Here is an 18,538-nt window from a genome sequence, read left to right on the forward strand (position 1 = left end):
TAATAACACGGTGGTTAGGTGAAAACAGATGCCCTCATTAGAGATGCAAATTGAAGCCTCTGCAAGTGAAATGACATGATCTAACATGTGCAAGCAAAAAAACAAAATAAAATAAGATAAAAACCACACAGGGAAAACAGATGAAAGATAAGCATGCTGTTCGTTAAATTAAGCTGTGTGATGGGCGCCTGGGGATTCATTCTTCTAGTCTATTTTTGTGTATCTTTGAAAGTTTCCATGAATACAGTTAAAATGCCCCAGCAGATGAATGTCCCCTCCTTGTCTCCCCTTTCATGATAGTGAATGCTGCACCGGTGACACTGGCTACAGCAACCATAAATCAAATAACCAGACATGGTTAAATGTATTACTGCATACACTGCACAGTGGCAAAAAGTCACACAGAACATACGGCCTTTGGAGAAAAAGCCACAGAACTCCTCCTGAGGCCCGTCCCTGTGGGCAGCCACCGGAACGGTTTTAGAGACCTTGGCTCTACCACTGTGGCCTTCAGGTGGCACGCTGAATCCCGACAGTGATGAAGTTCCTCATCGGCCTGCCTTTTCCTCCCCGCTGCTTAGAGCCACTCCAGGTTCCCCAAGGGTGACCCTAAAGCCCCAAATGGCCCACTTCTCATGCCACAGTAGCAGGGACAAGCTCCTGGATGGCTGCTTTTCATGCACACTTAGCCCTGTCCCCCATCCCCGCACCTGTCCCCACACCCCCCTCTCAGCCACGGCAGCCGTAACGGTTTTGCACGGGCACACTCAAGCACACGTGCGCCTTTCTGTAAGTGAATCATAACTCTCACCCGCTTATAAACAGGTGACAACATTGGTGGACCACAGGCGAGTTCCATCCTAACTTTGACTTAGATGCCCACTAGTTTCCTATGAAGATTCTAACTTCCAGCCTCTGCTGAGATATCAGGACATCTGAGACCACCAGCTCTGCTTTCCGAGGTGCCACCTTGTGGAGGTGAGTGGCCTCTGGCCTCCTTGTGACTTGAGCGACACAGTGTTTCACGGTGCCACTCCACACGGAAGCCCCATCCCCGTCTGTCTGTCCTCTACAGGGTTTCCTGCCAGCAGCTGCGTGTGTGACTCCTTACAGGTTGTTTTTTTAAAATGTGTCTTTCGAGTCCCTGTTTAAAAACCTGAAGAATTTCCAATACATAGAAAAGCACACAAACTAGCATAACGAACCGTGCAGGCCATCACTTCCCCGGTGACCGTCAGCGGACACGCAGTCCTACTCTAGCCTGCTCCCCTAGCTACGTGCTCATCTTGGATGCCACATCACATCTCCAGACACAGATCACCGGTGTCTACGGAGGACCAGGACCTGGGAGCCTGTCCATAATGGTGGCATGACGAGCTCCACAGAATCCTCAAACACCCTAATTAAAGAAAATTATAAAAAACAATACTTTAGGGGCGCTTGGGTGGCTCAGTGGGTTAAAGCCTCTGCCTTCGGCTCGGGTCATGATCTCAGGGTCCTGGGATCGAGCCCCACATCAGGCTCTCTGCTCAGTGGGGAGCCTGCATCCCCCTCTCTCTGCCTGCCTCTCTGCCTACGTGTGATCTCTATCTGTGTGTCAAGTAAATAAATAAAACCTTAAAAAAAAAAAAACCCAACACAATACTTTAAATTTCCAGAGGGAAACTGTCCGAAGGGCAGACAGCAGATGAGGAATGTTTACGAACATCCACAAAATCTGAGAATCAACAGCGTCAGTCTTTACTTCAGAGCCATCAACACATACATGAAAAATAAGGAAGATCTCAAAATCAAGAATTTAAACTTCCATCCTCAGGCCTTGGAAAAGAGAAGAGCAAACTAAACCTAAAGCAAGAGAAGGAAGAAGATATCAAAGATCAAAGCAGAAGTAAATGAAATAGAGAACAGAGCAAAAATATGAAATAAATCAATATCAGAAGCTGGTTCTCTGAAAATAGAAAAACTAAAGGAGAGGAAACACAAAAAATACAGTGAAAAGGAGAGGAGATACAAATCAGTAAAATGAGGGATTATAGAGGAGCTACCGGGGCGCCTGGGTGGCTCAGTGGGTTAAGCCTCTGCCTTCGGCTCAGGTCATGATCTCAGGGTCCTGGGATCGAGCCCCGCATCGGCTCTCTGCTCAGCAGAGAGTCTGCTTCCCTTCCTCTCTCTCTCTGCCTGCCTCTCTGCCTACTTGTGATTTCTGGCTGTCAAATAAATAAATAAAATCTTAAAAAAAAAAAAAGAAAGAAAGAAAGAAAGAGGAGCCACCATTACTGTTTTACGAGGGGGAAAGAATTTCAAGGCTGTAATACTACGAAAAATTATAAACGAACCACCGAAGAACAAGCAGAACAAATTCCCAGTAAGACACAAACCACTGAAACAACTCAAGAGACAGACAGTAAGACCTAGAACGAGGACAGACACTCTTTCATCATGGGAAGGTTTCCAACAAAGAAAAGCCCAGATGTAGGTGGCTTCACAGTGACCAATTATTCAAAGAATTAACAGCAATCCTTCACAAACTCTTCCAAAACACAGGAGATGAGGAAACACTTCCCAACCCAGCCTGAGGCCGGTAGTAGCCTGATGCCAAAACCAGACCATGACTTCAGAAGGAGAGAAAAACCACAGGCCAACATCCCTTCTGGCCCCGAGCCCGTGTGGCATCAGCAGAGTTCCAGAGAGCTGGCGACTAAGGCCAGGGACGCCGGCAATCAGCTGTGTCTGCACGGCCAAGGCCCAGTCAAAACTCGGATGTCAAGGCTCGAGAGAGCTGCCCTGGATGGTAAGACTCTGCACATGTCACACGTCCCTGCTGGGAGAAACAGGCCCCGTGCTGTCTGCACAGCTCCACCGGGAGGGGGCAAGCCCAGGCCTGGTGACTGCCGGGTCCTGCCCCGAGTATCTCCTTCCTGGGCCATCTGTCATTTGCACTCCTCTACTGTAATAAACTGTGAGCGGGAGCAGGCCAGCTTCTCTGAGTCCTGCAAGCACCTCTAGTCAACTCCTGGGTGGTCTTGGGGGCCCCTGAGCTAGCAGCGTGTGTCAGAAGCAAGAGTGGTCTTGAGGGGGCGCCTGGGTGGCTCAGTGGGTTAAGCCGCTGCCTTCGGCTCGGGTCATGGTCTCAGGGTCCTGGGATCGAGTCCCGCGTCGGGCTCTCTGCTCAGCAGGGAGCCTGCTTCCTCCTCTCTCTCTCTCTCTGCCTGCCTCTCTGCCTACTTGTGATCTCTCTCTGTCAAATAAATAAATAAAATCTTAAAAAAAAAAAAAAAAAAAAAGAGTGGTCTTGAGTCCTGCACTTCGCAGTGAGAAACCACTGAACTGAATACTTTGATTGGGCTAATTATACAGTATGTGAACTCTGTCTCAACAAAGCTGTTTTGGAAAAAAGCTAACTTTTTAAAATAACGGTGATGCCATCATCCCATTTAAAATTCTACCTATTGATTGACTCTTAAGATCAGAAATCCAATAAACAACAGAGAGTACCAGGATTTTTCTTCCACTAGAGTTCGGAATCATTACCCTGAGTCATTCAGAGAATGATTTTCATTCGCTAGAGATGTGGGCTTTTCCCTACCCCAGTTACGGTTCATTTTCAGACACGTCTCTACATCTTCCCTGGGATTCTCTCCTCCTGGGCCATTCCTTAGAACACCCAACATTTAATCAAAGCTCGCAGTCGTACTGTTTTATGAATGCAACATATATTTGTTCTGGGGTCCCTGCACCCAGAAGAGAACCCCCATTTCTCTGTTCCACCGCAGAAGTCCCCGAGGTGCTAACCCCCACCACAGACTCAGAGCTCGATCGCCGCAAGCCGCCTTCTTCCTGTTCTCAAGTGTCCGGGCCACGGGTGTGGATTCTGAGGTGTTCTCGTTCTTGGTTTTCTCACTGGTTCTGACATACAAACCCACGCAAACCCGAAGACCAGACACCTGGGGTAACCTTCCTGAGACTTTCTGCCATTAACACACCTCTCTTCGATCTCACCTGCGATGGGACAGTTGGGCTCGGCAAAGAATTCTACACTGAAAATCCCTCTCTCTTGGAACTTTGAAAGTCTTCCTTCCCTTGCCACCTAGTATCTGCTGCCTGTAAAGAAAAGGCTGCTTATGCCGATTTTATTTATAGATGACCTGATTTTCCTTCTGGAAGCTTCTGGGATCTTCTCTTTATATATTTCTGAAACTGCCCACTGAGTGGACTGGAGTGGGTCTTTTTGATTCACTGTGTGAGACATTCAGTGGGCCTTTTCAATCTGGGAGATGTGTTCCTCTTCAGCTAGATATGTCCTCCTAATACACTCGACTAATTTCCTCTCCTTCAACTTTCTGTGAATCAGATGTGGAGATCCCTCTCTCTCATCTTTTTTTTTTTTGTTTTTTATTTATTTTAAACATTTTTGCTTTTTAAAGCAATTATTATTTTTAAAATTTAAATTCAAATAGCCCACATATAGTACATCACTGGTTTTTGATGTAGTGCTCAGTGATTTTCTCCATGTTTTTATGTCTTGTCATGTTACCTTACATTCAAAGCAGGGCAACTTATCTTTAACCCTTCTAATGAAGTTCTCGTGTCAACAAGTGTATTTTCAGGGGACAGGGCCTGAAGCGTTATTTTTAATGGGTACAGAATTTTGGGTGAAGACGAATTCTGGAAACAGTGGTAAGTTTGTCCAACACTGTGTATGGACTGAACCATATACTTAAAAACGGTTAAAATGACAAATTTTATGCTATGTATATCTTGCCCCAATAAATAAAATTATGTTTTCAATTACCCTAAGTTTATTCTAGCCCTGACTCTCAGGTCGTCCAGTCCCGGTTCTATAGATACACTTCTCTAATCTCTGTGGATGCTAATTTTTAGACATTCTCTCTGTTGGCAGAGAAATTTTTGTTTCTCTCAAGATCTAGTTTTGTTTTTCCATGCACACTAAAGGACAAGGGAATGCATGGCTGACCAGGGAGGGAGGCCCTGCTCCGGGGCAGGACGAGGGCAGCAGTCACCGGGCTCCCGCAATCAGCACTTACTCTCAGCTGCGCACACCCACGCCGGCCACGCTCTGGCTCCCCAGATTGTTTTCCTTTAAAATGACCCTTGAAGGACGCCTGGAAGGGTCTGCCTTTGGCTCAGGTCATAATCCCGGGGGAAAAAAAAAGAGGCCTGACTTTCACCCAGGAACAGGTGCTCGGTTGCCTGTGAGTATGTCAGGATGGAAAAGGGGTGTCTGGCTGGTTTATATGCAACACTCACTCCCTTTCCTTCCAAGCTCGCTTCCCACTCCGGACTCCTTAGGTGCTATCTCTAAGCTGGGGGCTTCTCTGGGCTTCTGTGGGGGCAGGCAGGCTCTTGCCTTAGCGCACCCCCCCCTTGGCCAGACTTCATCCATTAGCACCCCACTTACACCCCCTTCCTGCCTTATAGGGAGAGACGAATCCCTCACACTGAGGTTCACCTCCGCCCGGTGCTCACACGCCACCATTTCTAGGTCTTTACAAACTCAAACATAATTGTACTCTCAGGTGGGGAAGAAGATAAACACACTTGCTTAGCCTTCCTTCTTGAACCAAAATCACCTTTACAAAAACCAAGCTAACGTAACCAAGCTATAACTGGACTATCGTAATAGAACCCCCAAGTCTGTGCTTTCTAATCCACGAAAGCAGAATTTACTGGAATGTGGCCAGTCCCACACCGGAAGGCATCTAACGACGAAGCAACACCACCTTTGCTGGCCTCTGTGTGTGAGCACACAGGACTTCCGAATGCTTCTGAGTCACAGCCTCAGTGTCAGAAAGCGATTCCTTCACTAATAAGAAAAGCATTGAAAAGGAGCTGAAAATAAACCCACTGTTCCAGAGGGCCACCCATTCCGAGTTTTTCAATAATGAGAACTTTCAGCATTTGTTCTGAGAAATACTTCAGGGGCATGTAGGCACACACTCGCGTACACACGCAAGGAAGATTTACTTTCATGTTAATCTGTAATGCTGGAGGGAAAAACAGTTGTTACCTTATAGACAATTAAATGGAGTGCTTCATAAGTGTCATCTGTGTTTACAAAAATTTTGGGGAATCTGCATTTTGCTTCTGGATCATTAAGATTCAAGGGTCCAGTAAGAAATCTGAAAAGGAAGCACAGAAATGACTCAACTCAATCAGGTAAGTGATAAACAGAAATACATAAAACAGGATATAGTCCCACTTAATATAGATTCATTTTCTTTTTGGGAAGCCAGACGCTACTTGGAAAACACCAAATCAGAGTATGATAAAGTTTTAATTCACTGGAAACAAAAGCATTTCCACTGCAGTAAACAATTGCCAGTAAATAGCACAAAGGTAATTTCAGAGTTGGTGATTTTACCTTTACCAAAAAAGATAATAAAATCTAATACTGTGGATCAAAGACCAGAAGTTCTACCTTCCGTAATGTTGAAGATTTCCTGGCATCTCCGCCCTTATTGGAGAATCCCTTCCCGCCAACTGTAAACAAAGTCAACGTTGAGAAATGACTTATTAGATTTTTTCCTTTTGAAGCTTTGAAAACCACATTTATACCTGCTAGTGGGCTCCATTGCCATTTTCCTGTCTCATTTACGCACATTCCGCCCCACCAATAAAAAGGAAGGGGATTATAAGAGCTACCTAAAGACTGCATTGATAGGAACCAGAACGATCAAAACTTCATTGTACCCTGAACTCCATCTAATGATTTAGTTCCTTTTTCAGCAATAACCAAAATTTCCCATGGTGTTAATGTATGCTAGGCAATGATCACCTGATAGGACCCTAGATCACCGGATAGCACACTCTTATTTTCTCGTTGTGGAAACTCAAGTTAGTAGAAGTTGCCCCGCAAACACGGCTCCTTAGCAGCACAGCCAGCCGTCAACCCCGTGACTATCTGGCATCAAAGCTTTCAGCCGGAACATCACGCCTCCTCCTGGATTGGTATTTGTAGCACGTGCCTAACACTTGCAGAAGATGTACTATTTCAATAGGCACAGGAAAGGAGGAAAAAAAAATCCAAATCCAATAGTCATGTTAGCTGAAACCTCTCATTCTTCTAAAAAAAAATTCTGACGTTCTTTTAGTCTATATAAAATTTTAGCATATAACCACAGAAAAAAGACTGAAAAACATTCTAAATCCAATAGTGAAAATGGATATCTGACTCTCACAGAGGCAGTCTGTACTGAAAAAGGCCTCATGCGTCCACACTTAACACTGCCATGTTGAATCCTGTGGTTTCCTACTTTCTAAGCCCGACTCTTTGGGCAGATAATAAAGGACCAGAGTTTTCTGTTGGGGTAGCTGCACTGTCACACACGGAAAAGCCTCCTGAGGGCGTGGATGTAAGGAGGTGCTTTAGCCTCAGGCAGATCCCGAGATCAAGTCATGGCCCTGCCGCTTCCCGGCTAGGTGACCCCGGGTGTGCCATTTAAGCCTGAGTGTCCTGTCTGGAAGGTGGGGAGAAGTTATCCTACTCGGGACGGTTGTCAGGACGCCAGGAGATAATGCATGTTTGCGGGGCACTCAGGACAGTGCTGGGTCACAGTACGTACTTAAGAAACATGAGCTACTGTACTCAAACTGCCTACAAAGGACGTACGTGCAGGAGCAGGTCCTTCTTAAAACCTGGCTTTCGATTTCTTATCAAAGAGGTTTTTCTCTTGTTTCGTGTCACAACCTTCAACAGAGGGAGGGAAGAGAACAAGCCAGTGCATGTATGCATCTAGGCCAAAATGATTTGTGGGCGATGGATATTTTTTATCTCCAACCTAGTGAGAGTGGCAGGACACTCTGGGGAGAAGGCTGCAGTATTACATACAGGTCTCTGCAGAAAACTGGGAAAGGAAGTAGCCCGGTGGAGAAGGCAGGCGGGCAAGAGACCATCCACGGAATCACATCTCGTGCTTGTAGGTGACAAGTCCACAGGATTCACCTTTCTTCTGACAAAGATCCCAGGTGTTTTCAAGTTCCCAGAACCCTGCCTAAAACCCGTTTCTCCACTACTCAATGAATTGCTCCTCTTAAAAACAGACCCTTGCTATTGTATTGGAATGTAACGAAAAGAGGAAGAGCTGACATACATGGTTTTCTGGGCTAAGGGGCACACAACCACATACATGTCACACTAGCAATGTAACATCTAGATCAGAGCTGTCCCACCGACCACCGCGTTGCTCCACCCTCCGCCCCCAAGCCCCCAGCCCTCCAGCGCGGGTGTGCGTCCATACGTAATACATACAACATACATACACACAGAGGCAGGGGGTGGCGGGGAGGGAGGGAGCCCAGTGCCCGGCCCGTACCTCAGGCTCGATATGCCTTGGAAACAGAGACGTGGTGAGGTATTTGTATAAAATTCTCATGTCGTCTTGTTCTAACCCACTCCTGAAACATCAGAAATGCATGGTGTTAAAAGCCTGGAACTGGTCTTCTGTCTTCCTGTGGCTCGGGTCATAGTAACACTCCTCTTGTTTGCTTGTTTACACTGTACCCAGAAGCCCTTTCTTGGACTGGGAAGTTCCAGAAGGGAATGAATTAAACTGCTTTGCCGCTAGCACTTGATCCGGAGCCAGCAAAGGCTACGTCTGTGTCATCTTGTATTCTATACGCCACTGTAAACAAACAGTCACTGGTCTGATTTGATTTGACTCGATTCCCTGCTCGAACCTCAAGTGGAATTCTTCAGGGAGTGTTAACAGCCACCACGCTCCACTCCAAGTAGCCGATTCCGCTTCGCTTTTCGGGCTCTATAGACATGCCACATACTTCCACCCAGCCTCCCGGGGAACACTGGCGTGTTGCCGATGGGGCCTAAGCTCCTGCTCGGTCTCAGAAACGGACGTGGATTTTAAATCTATGACTTCCGTGCAGGGAGAGAGGAGGGAGAGAATGAAACACACTCTCAGGTCTACCTTTCAAGTCTAATCTGAAACGCGGCAAGGGTGAGTAGCACGTGGAAACAGGGCTGAGACACTAGCAGGCAGCAGACCCTATTTGAGATTAGTTTTCTAGGTAGGGATATGAACAGACCATGAGTCTGTGTCTGATTCTTTTTCTACTGAGTGCAACCAAAAAAAAAAAAAAAAAAATCCTATGATGAAATCCAACTTTATTATAAATCAAGCCTCTACACCATATTCCGGAGGCTGTCTCTTCTTTTCCCAGTGAAACCATCTGTTAGAAAAATTCGGCTTCCCCTGGCAAGTATGTGCTGCTCCCTTCCTGAGGTTCTTCCAGTGCTGTCTCACCTCCTCCTCTCCCTCTCAGACCTCTCCCCCTTCCAGGTCAATTTTCATAAGGTTTCGTCCTCAACAGAAACCACCAGGGCTGGCAGGATGGTTCAGCTTGTCCTATGGCAACTCTTAACTCTCAAAGTACCACGAGCCAACTGGGCAGATGAAATCTCCCCATCAAACGCATGAAAAGTCACCTGTTTTGTTTTCTTTTACAGAAATAACTGAGGTTGGGGCACATGGGTGGCTCAGTGGGTTAAGCCGCTGCCTTTGGCTCAGGTCATGATCGCAGGGTCCTGGGATCGAGGCCCACATCGGGCTCTCTGCTCAGCAGGGAGCCTGCTTCCTCCTCTCTCTCTGCCTGCCTCTCTGCCTACTTGTGATCTCTCTCTGTCAAATAAATAAATAAAATCTTTAAAAAAAAAGAGAAATAACTGAGGTAAGAAGATAGGAAGAGGAAAACAAAACAGGTTCTGGATGTTATTTTCCTTTTAAGACCTGAGTAAGAAGTACCAGTGGAGAGGGCTGTCGATGATAGGTAGTAGAAGGCAGTACATAAATGGCTATGGGCTGGGCAACGTCTTCTAGGGCTGCGGTTCCAATAAGAGCAGCTACTGGGGGGTGCCCGGGTGGCTCAGTCAGTTAAGTGTCTGCCTTTGGCTCGGGTCAGGATGCCAGGGTCCTGGGATCAAGCCCTGCGTCAGATTCCCTGCTCAGCAGAGGGCCTGCTTCTTCCTCTCCCTTCGTTGATGCGCGCTCTCTCCCTCTCTCAAATAAAAAAAATCTTAAAAAAAAAAAAAAGAGAGAGAGAGCAGCTACTGGACGTATGTGGGTACTGAACACCTGAGATGTGGCTTGTTGAAATGAATGTAAAACATACACTGGACTGTTAAGATTTAGCATGAAAAGAATAACTCATTAATAATTTATGTTGTTGGGGCACCTGGGTGGCTCGGGTCATGATCTCAGGGTCCTGGGATTGAGCCCCAGCATCAAGCTCTCTGCTCAGCAGGGAGCCTGCTTCCCCCCTCTCTCTCTGCCTCCCTCTCTGCTTCTGTGATCTCTCTGTCAAATAAATAAAATCTTTTAATAAAAAAAATTTACATTGCTTACATGTTGAAATAATAAATTTATAATAGTTCATGAATAATTTAAGCTTTTACATGTTGAAATAAATAATTTTAGATATATGGTGCCAAAATGTTAATTTCACTAGTTTCTTTCATTTGAACATAGCTGCTAGGAAACTTAAAATTATATATGTGGCTTGTATTGTATTCTTTTTTTTTTTTTTTTTTAAAGCCTTATTTATTTAGGGGCACATGGTGGCTCAGTTGGTTAAGCATCTGCCTTCGGCTCAGGTCAGCATCTCAGGTTCCCGGGATCGAGCCCCCACATAGTGCTCCCTGCCCAGCAGGGACTCTGCTTTTCCCTCTCCCTCTGCCCCTCCCTCTGCTTGTGCTCTCTTTCTCTCAAGCACGGTGTCTCTCAGGTAAATAAATAGTCTTTTTTAAAAAAATACTTTATTTGAGAGAGAGCAAGCCAGAGATGGGCAGAGGGAGAGAGAATCCCAAGCAGATGCCCCTCTGCGTGGAGCCCAATGTGGGGCTTGATCCCACAACCCTGAGTTCAAGAGCCACATGTTTAACTGACTGAGTCACCCAGGAGCCCCTGCACTATTTTCTTACTGAACGCCGCTGTTTTAGACCATAGGACATGAAGTAGAAAAAACCCTGTAGGAGGAGATGGCAAACCACACCGCTGAATGGCTCACCACGTGTACTGGGACTGATGCTTTGTTTTGTGATTTCCCTTCAGATTTAATGCCAGATGTTAAATACTCTGTATTGGTCATATGGATAGAGAACGTAAAAAGAGAAATACTAAGTTGCAGCCAGGTGTTCAGAGCACAAAACCCCAAGTAGGCAACTCCCACTTTGCCTCCAGAGAGGCCTGCCCTAGTTGTAGGATCTCCATGAGCTCGGACCACAGCAGCCCTCTCTCCAGCGGCTGCCAGCCCAACCCTACTACAGCTCCCCTACAAAAAACAAATGAGCCAATAATGCATTATAATTATGGAAGATGCTACTATTGGGGGAAAGTTCTTATGAAAAATGTTAAAAAAATTAAAAAGCTTCCTTCCTTAGTGCAAATAAACAGATAAATAAATACACAAGCAGAAAATTCCTGCACTGACAGGACTCCATCAAGGGTTCACATCAGACAGACAATAGCCTACTCGTGCTCAGAAGGATAGGTGTTCTCTCAAAGTCTCTCACATATGGTTGTTTAATATGAATAATTTTTTCTTATTTAAGCTTATTTTTTAAAATATTTTTTCTTATTTATACAGTTTTTTCTTGGGGAAAAAAAAAACAAAACAAAATCTCTTCCTCAGCTTAAATCTCAACTGATGCATTTGAATGCAATGCAGAATCTTTCAAATCAGGATCGGTTTTGTTTACAACACAGGTGTTACTGTCATGTATTAAATATAAAATAATCTAGTCAAGATCCAAGGATATGGTCAACTTTGATTAACTTAAGAAATATCTAAAGCATTTATTCATAAAAGTATTAACTCCTGGAAAGTAAATCAATTCACTAAAAAGAAAATTCTCCAAAAAACAGGCCAAGAGCTCTGGACAAGAAAGTTGACTGACATCCTCCTACCAAACAGCAGTAATGTCTAATCCTATCATGGCCACTGCAAAACCAAATCCATCCATTAAATGCAATGAAGTCCAAACAGAACTAGAAGATATTTTCTACTAACCATCCACTTTGAGTTCACAACCATTTACCAAGCATCTACAGTGTACCAGGTTCTGGCCATGTCCTGGGACAGACAGATGTTTCTACCCTCAGATAATTTCAAAAACAATATAATAAGTAGCAAACCAATGCAACAATACATTAAAAGAAATCATTCACCATGATTAAGTGGGATTTATTCTCAAAATCCAAGGGTGGTACAATATTTGCAAAACAATCAATGTGATACATCACATCAATAAGAAAAAGGATAAAAACCATATGATCATCTTAGTAGGTGCAGAATAACCATTCAACAAAGTACAATATCCATTCATGATAAAAACCCTCTGCAAAGTAGGCCTAGAGGGAACATGTCGCAACATAATAAAGGTCATATATGAAAAACCCACAGCCAATATCATATCCAATGAGGAAAAACTGTGAGCTTTCCCCTAAGGTCAGGAATAAGACAAAGCACGTCCACTCTCACCACTTTTATTCAACATAGTACTGGAAGTCCTGGCCACAGTAAACAGACAACAAAGAAATAAAAAGGCATCTAGATTGGTAAGGGAGAAGTAAAACTCTCATTATTCGCAGATGACATGACACTATATATGGAAAACCCTAAAGACCACCAAAAACAAAACAAAACAAAACAAAAAAACCAAACTATTAGAACTGATAAATGAATTCAGTAAATTCACAAAACTCAATGTACAGAAATCTTCTCCATTCCCATACACTAAAAATGAAGCAGCAGAAAGTGAAATTAAGGGGCCCCTGGGTGGCTCAGTGGGTTAAAGCTTCTGCTTTCAGCTCAGGTCATGATCTCAAGGTCCTAGGATCCAGCCCCGCATAGGGCTCTCTGCTCAGAGGGAAGCCTGCTTCCCCCACCCTCGCCCTGCCTGCCTCTCTGCCTACTTGTGATCTCTGTCAAATAAATAAGTAAATCTTAAAAAAAAAAAAAAAAGAAAGAAAGAAAAAGTGAAATTAAGAAAAGAATCCTATTTACAACCGCGCTGAAAATAAAATATCTAGAAATAAACTTAATCGAGGAGGTGAAAGAGCTATACTCTGAAAACTATAAACCACTGATGAAAGAAACTCAAGACAACACAAATAGACATTCCACACTCATGGACTGGAAGAACAAATATTGTTAATATGTCTCTACAATCCAAAGCAATCTACACATTTAACACGATTCCTATCAAAACACTGACAGCATTTTTCACAGAAATTGAGCAAACAGCCCTAGAATCTGTATGGAACCATAGAAGACCTCAAATAACCAGAGCAGTCTTGAAAAAACAAACCTGGAGGCATCACAACTCTAGATTTCAAGTTATATTATAATGTAGTAATGATTAAAACAGTATGGTACTGGTATAAAAACAGGAGAGTGGAACAGAACATAAAATCCAGAAATAAACCCGTAATTATATGGTCAATTAACCATCAACAAAGGAGAAATGGATATCCAATGGGGAAAAAAGAGTCTCTTTAACAAATGGTGTGGGGTAGCAGTATGCAAAAGAACGCAACTGCACCACTTTCTTATACCGTACACAAAAAAAAGCTCCAAATGGATTAAAGACCTAAATGTGAAACCTGAAACCATAAAAATCCTTGAAGGGAGCAGAGGCAGTAATGTCTGTGATACCAGCTGTAGCAACATTTTTCAAGATAATGTCTCCCGAGACAATGAAAATAAAATAAAAAATAACTAGTGGGACCACATCAAAATAAGAAGTTTCTGCAGAGTGAAGGAAACAATCAACAAAACTAAAAGGCAGCCTACAGAATGGGAGAAGGTACCCACAAATCCAATGAAGGGTTAATATCTGAACTATATAAAGGACTGATACAACTCGATACCCAAGAAACAAATAATCCAATTTAAAAAATGGTCAGAAAACATGGACATTTCTCCAAGAAGACATCCAGATGCCAACACACACACACAAAAAGATGCCCAACATCACTTACCATCACGGAAATACAAATCGAAATTACAATGAGGTACCACCTCACACCTCTCAGAATGGCGAAAATCAGCAACACAAGAAACAACAGGTGTTGGTAAGTATGTGGAGAAAAAGGAACCCTCTTTCACTGTTGGTGGGGACGCAAGCTGGTGGTGACACAGCCACTGTGGAAAGCAGTATGGCGCTTCCTCAAAAAATTGAATATAGAACTACCCTACGATCCAGCAACTGCACTCTTGAGTACTTACCTAAAACGGACAAAAACGCTAATTCAAAGGGACACATGCACCCGGACTCCCCATGTTTATAGCAGCAATATTTACAACAGCCAAATTATGGAAGCAGCCCAAGTGTCCGTAAATCAGTAAATGGATAAAGAAGATGTGATATATACATGCAATGGAATATTACTCAGCCATAAAAAAGAATGAAATCGTATCATTTGCAACAATATGGATGGAGCTAGAGACTACAATGCTAGATGAAATCAGTCAGTCAGAGAAAGACAAATACCGTATGACTTCACTCATATGTGGAATTTAAGCAACAAATGAGCAAAAGAAAAAAAAAAGACAAACCAAGAAACAGACTCTTTATAGAGAACGAACAGATGATTACTAGAGGGGAGATGGTTGGGGAGATGGGGGAAATAAGGGATGGGACTCAAGAGGGCACTTATGATGAAAAAAATGAAAATGAGTGGGGAAAAACAAAAACATTGAGCTCCACTTGATGAAACAGAGTATTCAAAACTAAATACACGGGCATAAACACATACATAATAGTAAGCAATGAGAACAAATACATACTCTGTTCATGAGATATAAAATACTTCACTGGTATTTAAACACATCAGCTTTGTAACAGTTGCCTCCCACAATGTGTTATTTTTCTTGATGTTCCTTCTTAGGATGATTTAGCCTGGGGCCAACCTTGCCCGTAGGCATACTGGGGTGAGACCCCTGAGCAGTCCTGTGCAGCCACCAGAGCTGGGCACTGCGTAACTCCAGGGAATGTCCTTCACAAAGACAAAGGTGCCCAGAGGATCCCCAGGAGTTGGGCAACAGGCAGCACTGTGAGCTGAGACTTCCAGACCTCAACCCCGCTGGTCATGCTGGCTTCGTGGCCTATCAGAGGAGCTGTGGACTATGAAGGGGACCCTTTTGCTCTAGGCCTGTATCCCTTCTCACCCCCAGAGTTCACGCCTACATCAGGGGTTATGCTGTGTCAGGCGAACTGGAAACTGAGCTACTTTCCTCAGACAGGGGTGCCAAGGCCATGGGCTGCTATGGAATTCTAGTCCATCCCTCTGTCTCCTTGCTGGGTGCAGCCTTCTCAGCACCTCCCTGGAATTTCTGCCTCTAGAGGGCCGCTCCCTCCTCAGATGTGACACCCTCCAACCCCCGGTAACTTCCCTTCAACCTCTCAAGGCAGCCTTAAGAATTTCATTTTACTACCACGGTGTGAATATCATAAAAAGCAACCAGAACAGGGCCAGCTAATACAGTAGTTAAGTGTCCTGCTAAACAATGTGTTAAACAAAAAAGGAGATGCCTTTCTATCTGAACTTCGTGTTGTTTTCACAGGAGAAAACAAGTTCTAGATGAAAACTCATCAGTGTGTTTAATGAACAGATTCAAATTTCTATTGATTAGCCTCCTTCTCTTCCTAAAATGATGCTCCAAGATCTCAGCAGGGACAGAATGGGTCTCCAGAAACCATGACTGCCCTTTGTGTTAACTGAACTCAAGTTTTCAGGCTCAAATATGGCCACAACCTGAAGGGCAGATAGGGGGATACAGTCCACATAAGCATGAAAACCGAAGACAGGTGAGCCCCCGGAAGAGCTCCTGAACCCCAGCAGTCCGTCTCAGATTGTCAGCCGGCGCCAGGCCTCCTTCACAGCCACAGCCTCCATACGGTCACCAGCAACTGCACGTTCATACGGCTTTTACAGAGTTACCTTAGGTACCTGAGAGGATTTTTAGTTTATCTTTTCTTCTTGAGTATCAACACTTTCAGAGAAATTATGTTTTTGTTCTTACTATGGGATGTACCTTTGGTAGCCAGTGGGTAAGTTCCTGGTTTTATAGCACATTTAACTTCTCTGGGTATTTTTAAAGACCCAATTTTAAAACAAAGTATGAAAAGTATGCTTTCTACATTTACTATACTGTTTCTTTAAAGAGGTTTTTGGAAGAACACTGAAATAAAAATAGGATTCCTAAACTTAACAGGAACATTTTCTCCACCTTTCGGGGAACCAGTTTTAAACTCCCCTGCTTTATTATTTTAACCCAAATTACCCTACTTTTGGTTTAAATAATCATTGCTTTATTTTGACAGTTATCTACAAAGATACTCCCTACCCTGCCCCCTTGCTATTTATTCCAGTTTGACAACCTCCTATCAACCTGGTCATTGCTGTTTTTATTAGCCTAAAAGAGTTTCTTCTTTAATATGCCAAGCCTTAGGGTGTACTTACCAGATTAGCTGATCGTTATAGAGAAAGGCAGTGTATTTGACTATACTCAGGCTTTCCTCCATCCTATTAATAAAGGACTGGATTTTCAAATAAGTCATTTTATCCAATGGGAAGAAGCTGATTCCACCAAAAATGTCAAGGAGATCACATGACTGCAAATGCAACGTTTGCAAGTACTGTAGGAAAAAATAAGGCATTGATCTTACTAAAAGTACACTGAACATAGCAGTCTGACAGCTGAGAATCATTAGTCAATTTATGGTACGATTACATACTAGCACTGATAGGACCAGTAAGCAGGTGGGCCACAGCGAACTTGATGTGAAAAAGGTACCAATTTCAAAATCTGAGGTTCAAACAAGTCATTAATAATTATTCAGGATTGTTTTATCTCTTGGAGTTATTTAATTCCTTACATGAGTGCTCCTCAAATTGTATTAATCCCATCAGGGATCTATACAGTGATATCATGGACAGAAAGTGACATCTTCTACTAAAATAAAATGGAAAGGACCGGTGTTGTTGACAGGTAGGAGAGCAATGAAGAAGAGAACAGATATTAGGAGACAGCATGAGAGTAAAGAATTATGGTCATAAAAGTGCGGGAACAAACAGGAAACAAAAGTAATTCATAAAAATAAAATAATTCAAAAACAGATCAAAGCTAGTTGAGGGGAAAAAATAGAATTATTTCTCTAAAAGCTAGCCTGAATTCTACCAGAGGTAAGCTATATAAAATTTAACTTATAGTATAACAGAGTGACAACTATATTAACACATTCTTTTATCATTTGGGAAAAATCTCACTAGTAACCACTAATATGATAAAATCTATCGTGGCAAAAAATTTTTACCTTGCATCAATACAGATTAAACAATACTCTGTTTAATGAATAATCATCAATGCCTAAGAATGTAGGGCTTAGGTAAAGAGTTTAAATTCAGCTAATTAACCAATCAGCATGCACTAAGTTCGCTTTTGAGAAAAAGCCCACACAGACAGACACAGGTAGAACGAGGATGAAGCTGAAAGGTGTTTCCAAGATGATGTAGGGGTGCACAAAAATGGCAGGATGCTTTGATCCAACACAAAATGTTACAGAAAGATAAAAGAATGGAAAGAATTTTCTCCCTGTTCTGGTATCGCCACAGTGTATCTCAGTTTCTTTGTCACTTTCAAGTCCTAAATTTTTTTGTAAATAAGAAACAAACTTCTGGGGGCGCCTGGGTGGCTCAGTGGGTTAAGCCGCTGCCTTCGGCTCGGGTCGTGATCTCAAGGTCCTGGGATCGAGTCCCGCATCGGGCTCTCTGCTCAGTGGGGAGCCTGCTTCCTCATCTCTCTCTGCCTGCCTCTCTGCCTACTTGTAATCTCTCTCTGTCAAATAAATAAATAAAATCTTTAAAAAAAAAAAAAAAAAGAAAAGAAACAAACTTCTGTGTATATTTTAAAAAAACTGTTTGAAGACTACTGAGATTATAAATAAAATTCAAAACACTTACCCGATGGAAGAATTTCTCTAATCTTTCTTTCAGGAGCTTGACACCTCCATCTTCCATGGCTCTCAGAAATGTACCATTAAAAAGCTAATGATGTAAAAGATTTTTAAAAGTCAATTTCTTACACCCTTCAATTTGCCGGCATTAACAAATTCCTCTTTTCCTTTTAGATTAACTAATTCAGTTTATTTAATCCCCTCTATTCCTTTAAAATGTAGAAAATATTTACATGAGAAAGCCTGAATTATAAAATGAATCATGCAAAAATCAATACTTTGTTAATTGATATTTCTGTGTAATCACTTAATCCTTTGGGGCATTGTTTTTCTAAGTAGGCTTCCTGATCAGACTAGAGACCAGCACTGGCCTTGAATTCATGACCCTGAGATCAAGAGTCGGACACTTAAGGGACTGAGCCACCCAGGTGCCCTGCATTATTATTTTTTTTTTAAATCTCAACTCACACCCAAGTTTCACTTTACATAAAAAACTATTGCTAGACTTCTCAAACCATACAATAATCTGCAGTATGCCTTCTCCTCAAG

General features: G+C 43.1%; 1 protein-coding gene across 1 annotated transcript in view; it reads right to left on the reverse strand.

The window, feature by feature from the left end:
- CCZ1 (CCZ1 homolog, vacuolar protein trafficking and biogenesis associated) overlaps nt 1-18,538 on the reverse strand; it is a 31,281-nt gene that overhangs the window by 10,073 nt on the left and 2,670 nt on the right. The window contains exons 6-10 of the mRNA XM_044234219.1: nt 17,997-18,080; nt 16,497-16,672; nt 8,334-8,415; nt 6,440-6,501; nt 6,029-6,140 (exon numbers count right to left, since the gene is read on the reverse strand). Of these exons, the coding sequence (XP_044090154.1) occupies nt 6,029-6,140; nt 6,440-6,501; nt 8,334-8,415; nt 16,497-16,672; nt 17,997-18,080 (516 nt within the window). The remainder of the gene's footprint in view (nt 1-6,028; nt 6,141-6,439; nt 6,502-8,333; nt 8,416-16,496; nt 16,673-17,996; nt 18,081-18,538) is intronic.

Source organism: Neovison vison, chromosome 14, assembly GCF_020171115.1.
Source record: "Neovison vison isolate M4711 chromosome 14, ASM_NN_V1, whole genome shotgun sequence".
NCBI lineage: Eukaryota > Metazoa > Chordata > Mammalia > Carnivora > Mustelidae > Neogale > Neogale vison.